A 19,067-nucleotide genomic window follows, 5' to 3' on the forward strand; every position below is an offset into this window, starting at 1 on the left:
TCATTATATTGTGTAATTTAGAAAATGTTCATTATTGAATGCTAACTTTGAGACTTTTTGACATTGTTTAATAATGGAATGTGTAAAAACTAAAGGATGAAAACTTTTCATGTGTTTTAAAGATATTTGACCTTTCTAACAGTATTCAAAATGAAACTGCTGGGGTCGAAGACTAGAACTTAATTTTAAATGAGATGTCATATATAAGATGAAGCATAGTACTTAAATAGCACATAGCGATAATAGTAGCATGACTTTTAATAACAGTTATGACTTATTAAATTACAACTATTAGTAGTAATAAAGCTACCAATAGTGTGATCATTAAAATATAAGGAAATTTGCTAGAAGAGAAAAAGACACTGAAAATTACAGAGCTAAGATCTAGTATAAGGTCCTTTATGAAGAAAGAATCTCTGTTCTCACAGATAGAATTTCTTCTCTTCTGGATTGGCACTCTGTCTACATCTTCTTCTCCATTAGTTTCCTAAGAGATCTAGAGGGCATATGCTAATAATTTTTCACTAGGGAGCTAGATCTAGCAGTGTAGAAAGCCTTCCTTTGTGTCTCTAAAAGTCTTTGGCCAAAACAAACAACCCAAATAAAAAATGGGTAAAGGACTTGAATAAACATTTCTACAAAGAAGATATACAAATGGACAATAAGCACATGGAAAGATGTTCAACATCACTAGTCATTAGGGAAATATAAATAAAAACCACACACACTCTTTAGGATGGCTATTATCAAAACAAAACAAAACAAAAACAAAATAACAAGTGTTGTCTATGGTGTGTAACAGTTGGAACCTGTGTACATTGTTGGTGAGAATGTAAAATAGTGCAGTCATTATGGAAAACAGTGTGGTGGATCCTTAAAAAATTAAACATACAATTTATATAAGGATACAGCTGTTCCACTTCTAGGTATATACAGAAAAGAATTGAAAGCAGGGACTTGAAGAGATTTGTACACCAGAGTTTATTATCAGCATTATTTACAATAGCTAGAAAGTGGAAGCAACCCAAGTGTTCACTGATGGATGAATGGATAAGCAAATGTGCTATACATACTGATTCAGCCTTGAAAAGGAATAAAATTGTGATATATGCTGTAACATTGGTGAATCTTGAAAACACGCTAATTGAAAGAAGCCAGACATAAAAGGACCCATATTGTATGATTTCACTTATATGAGGTACATACAGTGGTCAAATTAATAGAAACAGAAAATAGAATGGTGGTTACCAGGGACTGGGGGAGGGGGAAGTGTGCAAAGTGCTAAGGACCACAGCTGATGACAGTGGGATTAGTTTTCTGCATTTGGGTGAGTGGGTAGGTGGGGATGGTGTTAGAAGGGAGCAGGTTATCATTGCAAACTTCCCAGAGAGGATCGTATGTATTTCTTTTTTTTGTTTTTTATTGGTTTCAGGTGTACAAAGCAACATAATAGACATTTACACCCATCTTAAAGTGATAACCCCACTCTCTCAAGCTACTACTACTCTGACATATAACTGTTACAATACCATTGACTATCTTCCTTATGCTATACTCAGCCTCCCGTGAGTGTGTGTGTGTGTGTGTGTGTGTGTGTGTGTATGTAATTATAGTTGACATACATTATTATTCGATATCCGCTTTAGGTGTACAGCACAGTGGTCATACATCTACACAGTCTATGATGTGATCCCCCTGATAAGTCCAGTGCCCATCTGGCACCCAACACAATCTTTACAACATTGTTGATTATATTCCCTATACTGTATCTCATGTCCCTATGACTATATTGTGTCTACTAATTTGCACTTTCTAATCCCTTCACCTTCTCCCCCCTCCCCCCTCCCATCTAGCAACTGACAGGTTTTTATTCCCCCTCTATCTCTGAGTCTATTTCTCTAGAGAAGATTTTTGATTGTATCTTTAAGCCAGTGGTTAACTGACAGGCGAGAAAGGGGGGAAGATCATGTAAGAAAGGATGGACATATAGAGATATGATATCTTACATTATGTGCAAATAACTATATAACATCGGCTTTTTTATAGTACAGTGATTATGTGATTTTTGCAAATGTGTTATGTGAAGATTAAGGACCTTTAAGGAATAGTCAGTCCGCTGTAGCTAGAGTGTAGGCAGTGGGAATGAGGTGACCGAGCAGAACTAAAGTTCCACAGTTAGGATTTTCATCTTGTATGTAGTGAGAAATGATTCTTCTCTCAACATTTCTCTGGAATTTGTTCTTTTCTGTCATTTCCACTATTATCACCATATTTCTGGGTTGCAAAAAACAAAAGCACTCTAGTTTTGCAGCAGTTTTTTTCCTCTCTTCTCCATTATGGAATTATAGGACATTTAGAGAATTGGGAAGAAATCTTTGGAGGAAGAGTGGAAGGAAGGTTTATTTTGGAGGAAGGTTTATTTTTTACAGTTAGCAGTGTTCCACCATTACCATAACCACCAAAATGTAGTTCAGAATTTCATCCCTTTGACTCCCCCCATACCACATTTTCCTAAAACATAATGTAAATTGCTATTTACCTGGGCCACCTATCATCTCATGTAAAATGGTGCCATGATTTGGAATTTAAGAAGCACAAAACAAGCTAAAAGTTCATCTGTTTAATCTCTTGAGTGCACTGGGATAAATAAAGAAACTGCTAAATCCTGTTCTAGGAGCTCACAGTTTCATGGTCGTAATAGTATATTTCAGAGTGGAGATAACTAATTGATACGAAAATGAGAAACTCCTGGGAACACTTACAAACGAATACCTGCCTTAAAAGAAGTGACTGGTGTGTGATACTCAATAATTGTTGGACGTTATTAAGTATGCTCTGATACTTGCTAGCTGCCCAGGAATGGCAGCCTCCATACCACATCTTGAACAGACCTTGGTTTGATTCTGTTTTGCCATTTATTACCCAGGTGACTGGGAAGTCACTAAAACCTTAGTTTCCTTATCTAAAAACAGAGGATTTTAGTAACTACCAAAAAGGTTGTTATAGAGATTTAATGAGAAAATGCTTAAGTGCTCAGCACAAGGCCATAAAAAGCCGTAATAAATGTTAACTGTCTTTATCATTATTTTTATTTAGCTCTTATGTATCTGTCTTTCCTACTAGGTTAGGAAGTCTTGGTTGTCTAGGGCCATATCTTAATTTTCTTTGGCTTACCCCAGCAGATTTCAGTAAGTGTATATTGAATGAATTTTTAAATCTGGTTTTATCATTTTTTGTACCCATGTTGAAGATACACTTTAGAAATATTAGCTTTCCTACAGATTGTGTTTCCTAAACAGGTGTAGAATTCACTCACAAGAATAAGACTGATTAACAGATAATCATTTTTACTATTTCTGATTGCCTTGGTCAATTTGTTAATTTAACTTACAGAAGAAGCCTTTCTTTTCAGTGTATAAAATGATTTTATGGAATGCATTTCATGAAATAATTATTGAGTCATGCAGAAAAATCTTAATATTGTTATGTGAAATACAATTTTAAAAGTTTTTCTCAATTACAGAAAAAAAATGAATCTTTATTTTTAGAAACCTTATGAAATAAAAGCATAGAGGAGAGCCACCCCAAAACCAAACTTCACACACATATGCATATACACCCATATTTAAAAAATGAAAACAGTTTAATTCTGGGCACATTATTTTTTAACCTGTCCCTTTTCTTTTAGCAGTATATTGTTAACTTGTTTTATATCAGTGACTTTTCTACAACATGATCTTTAGTGGCTACTTGACCTCACTGAATGGATATTCCATAATTAATTAATAATCTGTTCAGTCATTTGATTTACATTAAATTTTGTTATAAACAATTTACAGTGAATATGTGCTTTTTTAGGTTTCCGGTTATTTCTAGGAACAATTGAGGTTGATTTAATTCCTACCACTTAGTCTTTAAAAAAACCTCTTTATTGTGGTAAACTTCAAACATAGTTTTGTAAGTAAGAGAGAATAAACCTCTACCTATCAATCGCCCAATTTCAACAATTACTAACTTTTGGCCAATCTTGCATAATTTATATTCCCATACACACACCCTACCCGTTACTATTTTGAAGTAATCTCAGATATATTATGGCATTCTTAACTATTTCAGTATGCAGCTCTAAAAGATAAGAATGTTAAACAATGCATCACCATAACAGCATTATCTGAGGTATTAAATGTATCGTGCGGGAGACCCTGCTCGCTGCGCGATTTGTCGGGCGGGGCGGCCTGCGGGGTCTCTGGTCCCACTCCCCACATAAGAACGCAGGATATGGTGAGGCCAAAAAGGAACACCCAAGGAGCCATAGGTACGGGAGTCATACCACTATGGTCTCGCTGGAGGCTGGGCCCACCCGACGTGCGACCTGCCGTCAGCCTTTCCGCCGACCGACGACTCTCCTCGGCTTTCCTCCACTCTCCTCGGCTCTTCTCGGCTCTCCTCGGCTCGCCTCCGTAGCCGCAGCAGTCATACTAGCGGCCAACTGGCCAACCGGCCACAGCCCACGGCCATCCACCACCGGAGCCAGCACCCTTCCACATGAGGCCGAGAGCCTGTAAACTACTTTGTGGGGCTCTGTCCCCACAAAATGTAACTTTTTTAAAAAAAATTGTTTATTGGGGAATATTGGGAAACAGTGTGTTTTTCCAGGACCCATCAGTCACTGACCTTCATTCTAGTTGTGGAGGGCACAGCTCAGCTCCAAGTCCAGTTACTGTCTTCAATCTTTACTTGCAGGGGATACAGCCCACCATCCTATGCTGTGATTGAACTGGCAACCCTGTTGTTGAGAGCTTGGGCTCTTAAGCAACTGAGCCATCCAGCTGCCCCAAATGTAACTTACTCTTGAAAGATAAAATATTAAGGGGAATTTGGAGAAAACTGAGACTTGTCTGTATAGACAGGTTCCCCCTGCACACACTCCCTGTTGAAGACTTAGAAAACTGTGTATTGAGATCTTAAAATGAATATTAATAGAAATTCTTAAATTGAGCAGGAACCACAAAAGTGAGATAAACAAGCTTGTGGATGGGGGTAAGGTTGAAGTGGGCATTTAAATGTTGAAGTAGTCAAGAATTTGGATATAGCTAAAAAAAGAATTCTAATGTTTAAAAACAATGTGGGAGAAGACTGCCTTTTTTCACTGTGATTTAGCAATGGCAGTATGATAGATTATGTTCTTCCCTACTTTATGAGCTAGAAAGTCAAATGACAGGGAAACCAGATGATATTAGTCATTTATTTTAAAAAGACAATTCTACGGTATGTCTGCTTAAGTATGTAATAAACCCTGTCTGTCAAGTTTCATGAAAGAGATATCTTGTGGGTGACTTGTTCTCCACAAAACTCCGTAGTACCTGAGAGAGTGCACGTTCTAGAGACACTGAGTCAAGAATAATGTTTTTTGGGGGACCTGTCATTAAAAACATAGACTGTGTGTGGGGACAAATTCCCACAGAGCAGTTTCCAGGCTCTCGGCCTCAAGTGGAAAGGTGCTGGCTTGGGTAGTAGATGGTTATCAGTTGTGGCTAGTTGAGCATCAGCTGTTATCAGTTAGCCAATTAGCCCTTGATATAACTGCTGTGGCTGCGCTGGTTGGGGAGTCGTTGAGTCGAGAGTGAGTAGGTCGGTTGGCAGAAAAGTGGACAGCAGGTCGCACGTCGTGTGACTCCAGCCTCCAGTGAGACTATAGTGGTATGATTCCCCTACCTGTGACTCCGTGGGTGTTCCTTTTTGGCCTCACCATGTCCTGCGTTCTTATGTGGGGAGCGGGAGCAGAGACCCCGCAGGCTCTCCCGCAGGACACATGGCGCAGCGAACAGGGTCTCCCGCACGACACTGTGTTTCCCCGAAAACAAGACCTAGCCGGACCATCAGCTCTAATGCGTCTTTTGAAGCAAAAATAGTATAAGACCAGGTATTATATTATACCCAGTCTTATATTAAAGTTAGACCGGGTCTTATATTAATTTTTGCTCCAAAAAAACGCATTAGAGCTGATGGTCCGGCTAGGTCTTATTTTTGGGGAAACACGGTAGTTATGATGAAATTCTGAGGTGTTTAAAACCACAATATGTTAAGTACAGATGAAATTATACTCATTATCCTTGTAATGCAAGGACTCAGCTCTCGCTGGCCACACAAGAACACAGGATATGATGAGGCCAAAAAGGAACAACAACCGAGCCACAGATAGGGGAGTCATACCACATAATTCCTCAGGACTTAATAAAAGTTTTCTTCAGAGCAGGCTCATAATCTGGCTCACTTTAAGCAAACAAGTCATAAGTCTCCTAAATGAATCCAGTAAACAATATTCTCAATGGCGGCTGGTGGAGACACAAAAGCAAACATCCGCTAGTACCCCAATGAGGGGTCTTCCTGCACCCCAGATTCGCTAGCTGCCAGCGAAACACAGGAAGTAGGATCCGCAATCCACAAACTGCTTGCTAACCGCACTTGCTAACTGCAACCCGCGCCTGCTAGCGCAGCCATAGCAGCTGTATCAGTGGCCAATGGCTAATTGGTTACAGCTGACGGCCATCTACTACCTGAGCCAGCACCTTTCCACGTGAGGTTTAGAGCCTGGAAACTGGTCTCTGGGACTCCTTCCCCACACTCCTGTATTTGCCAAGGCAGAGAATAGTAGAATGTGTGTGTGTATTTTAAATTGGCTCTTAATTATGATTTTTTTTAAGCTGTAAGGGTTTTAAAAGCATACAATATAAAAATTATTTAAAATTAAGTCATAACTGAAATGATCAGTTTTCATTTAAAACACCAGAAAGGAAAAGAGGAAATAAAGACAAAGTGGCATAAAACACAAATCATTTACCAAAATAAATCATGTGTTTTCACTTGACAAACTCCCAAGAGACCATCTTTTTGCCTAAGTTAAATTAGTTACATTTCAGTTGTTCCACATGTTGAGAAAATGAGATGTGTGGACTAATAGAAAATTCTTATTGTTTACTGGATTCTTTTGGGAGACCTATGATTTGTTTGCTTAAAGTGAGCCAGATTATGAGCCTGCTTGGAAGACTTTTATAAGTCCTGAGGAATTATGTAGTGGTTTGATTAATTTTTGTCGTAGTAGTAAAATAGACCTGCTAATAGAATGCTGTCTCTGTCCCTGTTTGATGTGCATAGCCATCTTGAGCTACTTGTTCTTACTTAGTCATGAAAGATTTTGAAGCACCTTTGCTTTCTGAGGTGTCACTATGAATAATTTTGAAAATTCAAGAGAGTGGCTTCTCTTTCTGGTAGGGAAGAGAACCTTTCACAGTACCTTTCTACTTAGCTCTTCCCCCTGCTCATTAGCCCCTTCCTGTTTTTCTTTCTTTTTCTTACCTGGTCCATGTGGGCAGGCATTCTGTTGCCAATATCTTTAACCACTTGGTCTCATTGTTCTTCTGTGGCATCTGCCTGACGAGATGCCAAATTCCACTGCTTACCTTTTCCTTGTCTGTGTTAAGACTCTGAGTGGTGCTTAAGAAAATATGAAACTTCTAAGATTGCCATTTTAAATTTATGGTCTCTAACCTCAACAAGGCCTGCAGTGCTATATAGTAATCCTGTTAAACTTCATGAGGTTTTTTGTTCTCCATTCTGGATATTTCAAATATAGTTGTATATCCTCAAATCTCAGATTTTAACTTCCTCACTCACAGTAGATGATTACTCCCCCCTACTTCATAAAGCAAATAGAAAGAAGCTAATGAGAACTCCCTCAACTTTCCGTCATCAGTCTGCTGTCTTACCTGGAACTCTGCCCATCCTTCCCTCCTGTTATAATGGGAGAGGTGTCCCCAACCCTCTGAGGTTAACGCTGTCCCATCCACATTCCTCCCAACTGTTTCAGGGACATGATTTAGTAGTTATTTTTGTCTCTTGTGTTTTCAACTTTCCCTTATCTTACTAGTTCATTCCAATAGCATTTATACTTATTCAGGCATTTCTGATGGGTGTTTTGTTTGTTTGGCTTTATCTTCTTTCTCAAAATCATGTTTCCAATCACTTATCCTTTCTAGAAGTATAGGATGCTCTATAATTGTTGTCTTTACTTTTTTACTTTATCTTACTGTCTTAAATTATTGCAGTCTGGTTTTTCCCATTACCGTTTCACTAAATTGCTCTTACTATGATCACCAATAATTTCTTTACCACTATATTTAGATACTTAGTAAATTAATGTCATTCAGGTATAATTTACATCCAATAAAATACACTCTTGGTTTAGCTTGTTTTGGCTCAACAATAATAATTTTGAGATTTATGTAGGATCTTGAATGTATTAGTAATTTGTTACATTGTATTGCTGAGTAGTATATTGTGTTTCCCTGAAAATAAGACAGCCGGATCATCAGCTCTAATGTGTCTTTTGGAGCAAAAATTAGTATAAGACCCGGTCTTATTTTAATATAAGACTGGGTATAATATAATATAATATAATATAATATAATATAATATAATATAATATAATACCGGGTCTTCTATTAATTTTTGCTCCAAAAGACGCACTAGAGCTGATTGGCTAGGTCCAGTATCATACAGGGACTTGGAAGTTGCAATGATTGCTATATTAAAAGTGTCTGGTGAAGGTGGTAACACTTGTGAACAGTTAGGAGAATTTATCAGAGTAATGAAAATTAGTAAAAAAGACTCAAATAGAGATGCTAGAAATATAAGATATGAAATAAATAATTTAAGTTGTTGATAGTATTGTTTATCTTCTGTACCCTTACTGATTTTCTGTAAACTTACTGTATCAATTACTGAGAGAGGAGCATTGAAATCACCAACAATTATTTTGGATTTATCCTTATCTTCTTTCTGTTCTTTTAGTTTTTGTTCTGTGTTTTATAAGCAGTGTTTTAGGGTGCTTACATGTTTTAGCATTGTTATGTTTTCTTGATAAATTGACCCTTTTATCATTATGAAATATCCCTCTTTATCCCTGGTAATATTAATTTCTCTTTAGTCTTCTTTGCCTGATATTAATACAGCCACATTAGCTTTGTTTTGATTAGTTTAACATGATACACACACACACACACACACACACACACACACACACACACACACACACACAGAGGGTGCCAAAAAAAGTACACACATTTTAAGAAAGGAAAACTATTAAAATTGTAATACTCAATATATACTGATAACAAAAGATGAATACAAGTCATGTTTGACTTCTGCAATTACAAGAGGTGCTCAAAGTGGTTACCATGAGCGTCCAGACACTTCTGATTATGGCGAACTACTGCTTGAGCAACGTTGACCAAAGTTTCCATTTGTATACATTTTGTTGGCAGCCCCTGTATGTATGTATGTATGTATGCGTGTGTGCGTGTATATATATATATATATATATATATATATATATATATATATATACGCACACACGCACATATGCGTATATACATATATATGTGTAATATACATATGTATATTATATATGTATATATATACATATATATATATAATTTTACCCCCATCCTTTTACTTTTAACTTCTTTGTGTCTTTATATTTAAAGTGAGTTTTTTGTAGACAGCATGTAGTTGGGTCTTGCTTTTTTATCTAGTGTCAGTCTCTTTTTGTTTTTATTTATTGGGGGAGACAATTGTTAGTAAAATTACATAGATTTCAGGTGTACCATTCTGTAATACATCATCTATAAATCCCATTGTGTGTTCACCACCCAGAGTCAGTCTCTTTCAATTGGAATGATTTGACTATATATATTTAATGAATTTAATCAATATAGTATTGTTAACTACATATTCCCCAGTTTTTCTTAGTAGTTGCTCTAGGGATTACAATATGCATCTTTATTACTGTCAACTTCAAGTTGACGTAATTCCAGTAAAATTAGCAAATTTGCTTCAGAATAACTCCATTTTCTTTCTCTTCCTTTGTTCTATTATTTCTGTATATATTATACCTAAATATACAATATTGGGATTATTGATGTAAACAATCTTATTTTTTAAATATATATATATATATCTTTTATGTTTATGTAAATATTTACCATTTCTTTCATGCAGAAGTACTTCCTTTATTATTTCTTGTAGAGGAGTTCTGTTAGCAACAGATTCTCAGTTTTGTTTATCTGGTAATGCCTTGATTTCCTCTTTATTTCTGAAGATAATTTTGTTGGAGTTAGAATTCTTGGATGATACTACTCTTTCAGCACTTTGAGTATGTCCTTTCACTACCTTCTGACTGCCATGGTTTCTGAAGAGAAGTCAGCTGTTAATCATATTCTTGCTCTGTTGTTCACGACAAGTCATTTTTCTCATGCTGCTTTCAAGACTGTCTTTTAGCTATTGAACTACAATATGGTTAGATGTAGATATTTTTGGGTTTATCCTACTTGGAATTAGTTTAGCTTGTTGAAAATGTACAAGGTATGAATAAAAAAATACGGTGAATATTTAAATGAAAAAAATGTATTACAGTAAAAGACACATTGCCATTAATCTCCCTCAACATACTTCTCATTGCTTCCAACACACTTATCCCATGTTCTTGCCACTTTCTGAAGCAGTTTTGGAAGTCCTCTTTTGTGATTGTCTTTAGTTGCGCTGTTGTCCTGAATCGGTGGTTGCTTCGATGTCCTGAATCGATTCAAAACATTTACCTTTAATGACCATTTTGACTTTGGGGAAGAGCCAGAAGTAGCATGGCACCAGAACTGGTGAATAAGGTACATGAGGACACACCGTAATGTTTTTATTTGATGGAAATTGCCGTATACCAGAAGCAGTATGTGACACAGAGCCTTTCCGTTGTGATCAGCAAATACGGTGAATGCTGCTGCCGAGTGCCATCCAACAGCAAGGCAGGATCTTCAATATGGGAAGCGGTGCTTCAAACCTTAGTAACAGTGTGTGACAAGTTTCAACTTGTTCGCTGCAGTCAGTCGGGTGTGAGCTACAGTTGAGAGAAGGTGTGTTTTAAAGTGTGCCGTAAATCATCCTCCATCATGACCACCTTCCGTGTCACACATCACTATGGGTGTGTGATTTTTGTCAAATAAAATCATTATGGGTGTGGCTGGATGGCTCATTTGGTTAGACCATGAGCTCTTTACAACAAGGTTGCCGGTTTGATTCCCACATGGGCCAGTGAGCTGCGCCCTCCACAACTAGATTGAAAACAACAGCTTCAGCTTGGCATTGAGCTTCCGGTGGGCAACCGGTTGGCTCAGTGGTTGGAGCGTGGTGCTCATGACACCAAGTTCGCTGGTTCTGTTCCTACATGGACCAGTGAGCCGTGCCCTGTACCACTAGACTGAAAAAACAACAACTTGACTTTGAGCTGATCTGTGCCCCCCACAACTGGATTGAAAAAACGACGACTTGGCATCCTGGAAGAACACACTATTTCCCAATAAAAAAAACAAAACAAAACAAAATAACCAAAAACATTACGGTGTGTCCTCATCCACCTTATTCACCAGATCTGGCACCGGGAGACTTCTGTCTCTTCGCCAAAGTCAAAATAATTCAGGACATTGAGGCAGCCAGGACAGCGCAACTAAAGACACTCATGAAAGAAGGCTTCCAGAACTGTTTCCGAAAGTGGTAAGAACGATGGGATAAATATGTTCAAAGTGAGGAGGAGTGTTTTGAGGGGGATAAATGGGAATATGTCTTTTACTGTAATAATTCTTGAAAAATTTAAGCATTCCCCGTGTCTTTTGATCACACCCCGTATCTCCAGGAGTGTTTGCTGCTGATGCCTCTGTTTTTATTTTCTAACAAGGATTCCTTGGGATGGCCTCTGTATTTGTATAGCTTAGTGGTCAGCCAGTGATTTAGGCTGAGGTTTTCCTCAGATACCTTGAAAACATATGACTTTCCACTTTCTGCTGATGTATCTATGTGTGGGTTGGGGAGCATATTCAGAGCTGTGGTTAGTTCTTAAGTCTCTTTTGGCTTTTACTTTTCACTGGATTTTGTTGGGTCTTCTCTGTTCATGTGCATAGTTTCCCAGTCAGCCACTGATGTGGAGAGTTCATCTCACTTTTTCTGTGGCTCTCTCGTTTTCAGAATCTCCCTGGTAAATTTCTGGCTGGTTTGTCTATTGCCCAAGCTTTGCTGTCAAAGCTGTGGGTGTGACAATTGGTTTACTATTTGGTAATAATTACGTTTAGCTGATAAAGCCGCCAGTTTTCAATTCGTGTCCCAAATTGAGCCCATCTTTTCTGGCAGCAAAGCTGCTATTTTTCGTATTCAGCCTTGTCCTAATAAAACTGCAGTTTCTCTACTGATGGAATTGGGGCATGGGTGATGGTAGCAGCCCTAGGCTGGAATGCCACAGAGTCCTGGCATTATTACTCAAACCCAGAGCAGGATTTCAAGAATGAATGTTGGCTCCTTTTGTATCAATTTCTTGAGGCATGAAATGGTTGATTTTGATAATATTGTCCAGTGTTTTTGAGGATGATTTGCCAGTCTCTTCACACCACCATAGCCAGAAGTAGGGGGTCTCCTGATATGGTTTAGTTTAAATCTACAATTTTGCTATTTTTTTTCTATTTGTCACAATCTATTCTTTGCCCCCCCCCGGCTCTTTTTGGATAATTTGAGCAATTTTTATTCCATTTTATCTTCACTGTTGATGTATTAGTTATATCTTACTGTTTTCTATTTGTAGTTACTCTTCTTAGGTTTACAGTATGAATCTTTAACTTATTAAAATCTTTCTTCAAATAATTTTATACCGCTTCACATATTGTGTAAGGCCCTTACAAGAGTACACTTCCATTTTATGCCCCCTTCCTTTGTGCTGTTTTGTCCTATGTTTTACTTGTACATATGTTATTAACCCCACATTATGTCATTATTTTTTGTATAAACAGTGAATTATGTTTTTAATAAATGAAAAATGGGAAAGTTTTCTTTTTTCTGTTTGAAGGTTTTTTAAAATTGTTGGAAAAACACATTTATCATCTTAGTAATTCTTAAGTTCAGTAGTGTTATGAATACTCACATTGCTGTGCAACAGGTATCTAGACATTTTCGACTTGCAACATTGCAACTCCATACTCACTAAACACTAATTTCCCCTTCTCCCTCCTCCATCCCTTGGCAACCATCTTTCCACTTTCTGTATTTATGATTTTGACTGTTTAGATTCTTCATATGAGTGGAATCGTATAGTATTTGTCCTTTCGTGATTGACTTATTTTGCTTAACACAATGTCCTCATGGTTCATCCATGTGTAGCACGGGACACGATTTCTTATTTTTAAAAGCTGTATAATATTCCATTGTATATATATGCCATATTTTGGTTCTCTGTTCATCTGTTGATGGACATTTGGGTTGCTTCCACCTCTTGGCTATTTTGAATAACACTTTGATGAACATAGATATGCAGATATCTCTTAGTGAGGTTGCTCTAAATTCTCTTGTACCTACACCCAGAAGTGGGATTGTTGGATCATATGATAATTCTATTTTAATTTTTGAGGAAACTCCACATTGTTTTCCATAATGGCTATGCCATTTTATATTCCCACCAACAAAGGACAAGAGTTCCAGTTTCTCCACATCATCAACACTTATTATTTTCTGTTCTTTTTGATAGTGTCCATCCTAGTGGGTTTGAGGTGATATCTCATTGTGGTTTTGATTTGCATTCCTTTAATTACTAGTGATGTTAAGCATCTTTTCATATACTTGTAGACCATTTGTGTTTCCCTTTTTGAGAATTGTCTACTCAAGTCCTTTGCCCATTTTTAAATTTTTAAAAATAATTTTATTGGGGACTATTGGGGAACAGTGTGTTTCTCCAGGGCCCATCAGCTCCAAGTTGTTGTCTTACGATCTGGTTGTGGAGGGTGCAGCTCAGCTCCAAGTCCAGTCACCGTTTTCAATCTTTAGTTGCAGGGGACTCAGCCCACCATCCCATGCAGGAATTGAACAGGCAACCTTGTTGTTAAAAGCTTACACTCTAACCAGCTGAGCCATCCGGCCGCTCCTTTGCCCATTTTTAATTGGGTGTGTTGTTATTGTTGAGTTGTAAAAGTTCCATATTCTGGACATTATCCTCTTATTAAATATATGATTTGCAAATCTTTTCTCCCATTATGTATTTTTTGAGGATTTTATTTTTCTATTTCTGCAAAAAAAATGTCATGGGGATGTTAGTAGAGATTGCATTGAATCTGTAGATTGCTTTGGGTATATAGACGTTTAGACTATATTAGACTTTAAACTAACCCATGAACACATGATATCTTTCTATTTATTTGTATCTTATTTGGGTTTTTTTTTTAACCAGTGTTTTAGTGTATAAGTCTTTCAACTTCTTGGTTAAGTTCCTAAGTACTTTATCCTTTCTTATACTATAATAAATGGGATTGTTTTCTTAATTTCATTTTAGTATTAGTCATTGTTGATGTTTAGAGGTGCAACTGATTTTTGCATCCTGAATTTACTAGTTATAAGTGTTTTTTTTTTTTTTTTGGTGGAATCTTTAAAGTTTTCAACATATGAGATCATGTTGTCTGTGAACAGAGATAATTTTACTTCTTTTCCAATTCTTTGTTGCCTTTTATTTCTGTTTCTTGTCTAATTGCTCTGTCTTGGACTTTCAGTACTATATTGAATAGAATTGGCAAGAGTCGGCTTCCTTGCGTTGTTCCTGAACTTTAAGGAAAAGCTTTGTCTTTTTTCATTGAATATGTTTGGCCATTATCCTCCTATTTGTCTGCTCTATCTATCGATCTATCGATCTATCGATCTGTAGATCTATATCTATGTCTGTCTATATATCTATCCTTCATTTCCGTGTGAGTCTTAGACATTTTTTTCTTTTATTTAACATTTTTTCAAGTTCTTTATCTTTTTTTGCTGCACTAATCTGCTCAAATCCTATCCAATGAAAATTTTATTTCAGAGTCTTTATTTTTTATCTCTAAAATTTCCATTTAGCTCTTTTCCCCCTCTCTAACTTCCATTTACTTTACGTCTATGAGTACATGGGACATATTTATACTTTCTTTTTATAAGATATAATTGACCCTTGAACAATATGGGTTTGAACTGTGTGGGTCCACTTATATGTAGAATAAAAAAAAAAAAAATCGCTGTATAAGAGGATCTGCATAGTTCAAACTGTTGTTGTTCAAGGAGCAACTGTATTTTCCATAAGTAGTTAGGAATCTGCATATGTGGAAGACTGACTTAAGTTATATGCAGGTTTTTGATAACACAGCTGTTGGTGCCCCTAACCCCCATGTTGTTCAAGAGTCAACTGTATTTTCTGTTAATTCTGCCATCCTTATTTCTTTGTCTGTTTTGACTTTTTTTCCCTCCTGTTTGCAAGTCATAGTTTAGTAATTTTTTTATTGAGTTCTTTTTTTTTAGCAGAAGCCATCTGCCCTTTTTTTTTTCCCTTGGGGAAGGGGAACAGGACTTTATTGGGGAACAGTGTGTACTTCCAGGATTTTTTCCAAGTCAAGTTGTTATCCTTTCAGTCTTAGTTGTGGAGGGCGCAGCTCAGCTCCAGGTTCCAGTTGCCATTGCTAGTTGCAGGGGGTGCAGACCACCATCCCTTGTGGGAGTCGAACCGGCAACCTTGTGGTTGAGAGGACGCGCTCCAACCAACTGAGCCATCTGGGAGCCCAGCGGCAGCTCGGCTCAAGGTGTCATGTTCAATCTTAGTTGCAGGGGGCAGAGCCCACCATCCCTTGCGGGAGTTGAGGAGTCGAACCGGCAACCATGTGGGAATCGAACTGTTAGGAGCACGGAGCTCCAACCGCCTGAGCCACCAGGCCGGTTCTTTATTGAGTTCTTAAAGTTGTAAATTTTACATTGTTGAGCACTAGATTTTGTTTTAATTGTTTAAGGAGTTACAGACTTGTTCTGGTAGGCAGTTGAGTTACCTTGTGGTTTTACCCAGTGATTTTGAGGCATGTTTTTAAGTTTCTTTTGGGAGAATCTAAAGTATCCTTTACGTTTTGGTAACGTAGTCTCCTTTCTAAAACAAGTTCTTGGATCTCTACTGAATGACCTTCATATTGTAAGAGTTTTCTCAGCTTTTGTTGGTGGGAAAGAACCTCAGCTTTGTGTAACCTCTGGAAGGTGTTCTTTCATGGCTCCCTGGTCATTATTTTAGGAAATTGACTTTGTTGGGGGGTTTTGTAGAGAGTTTTTTTTGTAAGCATGCACAGATTGGCACTTAGCTAAATAGTCAAGGGAACTAACTCCTGGGTAGATTATTGGACCACTTTCTCTGTATAGCTCTCTTCTTGTGGGTATTGTATAATGCAAATTTTATTTACCTTGCCTCCCTACACTCCTATCTCTGTTTCCTCAACTCAGCAAAATTGCTGGGCTCTGTTTGTGATCTTTTCCCCCAGTGCTACAATCTGGAGAATCCTCTTGATCTAAACCCTGGGTGACAGTATGACTTATTTCTTTCCTTTTTCTCAGGGATCTCACTTCTGATATCTAATACCTGAAAATAATTGTTGCCTATATTTTGTTGTGTTTCCTAGTTTACAGCAGACATAATTCCTGTTACTTCCTTGTGGTCAGAAGTGGAAATTCTGTAATGGACACTTTTAAATCTTTTAAGTTGTTTGAACTTTCAATATCTTTGACAAGGTCAAGTACTACCTTCTTGTCCTTCATGACCTCATTTCTTAAATATTGGTGTTTTCCTGAGTCCTGTTTTCTCCTTGACCCTTATTTCTTCTTAGACATTTTCTTGATGATTTTATACCTTCTCATGTCTTCAGGCTTCATCTATGTTCTGATGACACCAAAAATGATATTTGCAACTCAGCTCTCTTTTGGGATTCATACATACAATTTCTCACTAGAAATCTTCATGTGGATGAGTTGGACTTAAACTCATCATATTCTCCTCCAATTTTTTCCTGGTGTTGTTTAGCTTAGTAAATTACCATTCACTTATTTGCTTAAACCAAAGGCTTAAGAGACATGGTCAAGTCTTCTTTTTCCCTCATCACCCCATATTTAATCAAAACCACTTCATGTTGATTATGCCTCTTTAGTATCTTGAGAAGCTTATCTTCTCTATTCTTACTGTCACTACTATATTCTATGCATCCATATATTCAGTCAGCTCCTAACTGGTTTCTCTTCTCTACTGTTACTCACTTAATGTCCTTCCTCTGCATTTCAGGGGAATGAACTTTTTAAAATAGAGCTCCTTAACATGGCTCATAAGGCTCTTTTTAACCTGACCCTACTTACCTCTATGTCCTAGTAACTTTTATTTTATTCATACTGAATTATTTTCTGTCTGTCAAAACACCATGCATAATCTCTCTGATCTCTTTCTTCCATGTACCTGCACATGCCATATATGTGGATGGTTTTTAAAAAAAGCAAAAAAAAAACAAAAACAAAACAAAAACAAAGACATTTCTGTGTCAGTCAAATAGACCATGAAACTAAAAAGTCATAAGTGAGGTCAAAATACAAGTGAAAATATTTGCAACCTAAACAAAGATTAATTTCACTCATATAAAGATAAAAAAAGACCAAAAACCCAGTAGAAAAATGAGCAAAGAACATGCATCAATGGTTTAGTTTCGTAACTATATTAAAAGATGCTCAACTTCACTCATAATAAGAGAAATGCAAATTAAATCTACTCTGAGTTACAAGTTTTCACCTAACATATTGGCTAAAATCCAAATATTTGATTAAATACTCTGTTGGTGGAACTGTGGGAAAAGAGGTTCTTTCATGTATTACTGGTAGGAGAATAAATTGGTGCAAGTCCCCTGGAGGGCAACTTGCTGATATCTGTCAATATACATATGTTATATAATGTACAATTATAGTAAAGTATACCATAGTGTAATCAATAATTTTAATAATTATATTACGTTACATATAATATATAATAGTTATAATGGTGATTTTATTAGGTATATTACATTTTTTTATGACATGATTATACTTAAAGTATATATACTTATTCGTATATGTACTTTTGTATTTGTGTATGAGTGTATTTGCTTGACGTCACAGTTTCACTTCTGGGAGTTTATCCTACAGATACACCAGCACATGTGTGAATTGATTTATGCATAAGCCTATTTATTGCAGCATTGTTGATAATAGCAAAGGGAACTTAGATAGCCATAAATAAGGACTTGTTGAGTAAGAGATGCTACATCTTTGCAATAAAATAGGATGTGAATGTAAAAAAAAGAATGAGAATGAGGATGCTTTTTATGTACTTATGTTGTGGAGATCTCCAACATAGGTAACGTAATTAAGTGAAAAGAACAACATATACAGTGTGGATAAAAAAGAGTGTATGTAAAATGCTGTTTTGTGTGTTAAGAATGGGGAGAAATAAAAATATGTATTAATATTTATATAAAGGTTTTACAAGACACTAATAAAAATTGTTATTCTTTGAGATGTTTCTGGATGATTTTATTCCTTCTCATGTCTTCAAGCTCCATGTGCTTACAACACTGAAAATGATAATTCCATCTGAGATCTCTTTTGGCATTCATAGAGATTAACGACAGGGGTTGGAAGGGTACTATTTATACTTTTTAATGCTTGTTCTTTAAAATAAAATTAAAAATTATATTAAAGGTCTTAAAGAAAATATTTTCTTCCTTCTTTTTTTTCTCATCAGTAAGCTAAAAAAGCTGAGTGAGGACAGTTTGACCAAGCAGCCTGAAGAAGTTTTTGATGTATTAGAGAAACTTGGAGAAGGGTAAGTACAAAAAATATGAAAGTAGCAGTTAGATAATGACAGAACAATGATAAAGATACTATATAATATTAATCTTTCATTAGAGCATATTTGCTTGAATTGAATAGTAATTACATAGTGGGAGAGTACCTCAACATAATAAAGGCCATATATTACAAGCCCGCAGTTAACATATCAGTGGTGAAAGTTCAAAGCTTTTCCTCTAAGATCAGGAACAAGACATGGATGCCCACTTTTGTCACTTTTATTCAACACGGGACTGGAAGTCCTAGCCAGAGCAGTTAGGCAGGAAGAAGAAATAAGAAGTATTCAGATCAGAAAG

The 19,067-nt window shown here is 36.7% G+C and overlaps 1 protein-coding gene across 1 annotated transcript in view; it reads left to right on the top strand.

Annotated features, from left to right (window-relative positions):
- Positions 1-19,067, top strand: part of STK3 (serine/threonine kinase 3) — a 301,757-nt gene that overhangs the window by 14,696 nt on the left and 267,994 nt on the right. Inside the window, exon 2 of the mRNA XM_019757652.3 lies at positions 18,665-18,745. Within this exon, the coding sequence (XP_019613211.1) occupies positions 18,665-18,745 (81 nt within the window). The remainder of the gene's footprint in view (positions 1-18,664; positions 18,746-19,067) is intronic.

The sequence above is a fragment of the Rhinolophus sinicus genome, chromosome 6 (assembly GCF_057876585.1).
Source record: "Rhinolophus sinicus isolate RSI-liver-muscle chromosome 6, RSI-T2T, whole genome shotgun sequence".
In the NCBI taxonomy this organism is placed as follows: domain Eukaryota; kingdom Metazoa; phylum Chordata; class Mammalia; order Chiroptera; family Rhinolophidae; genus Rhinolophus; species Rhinolophus sinicus.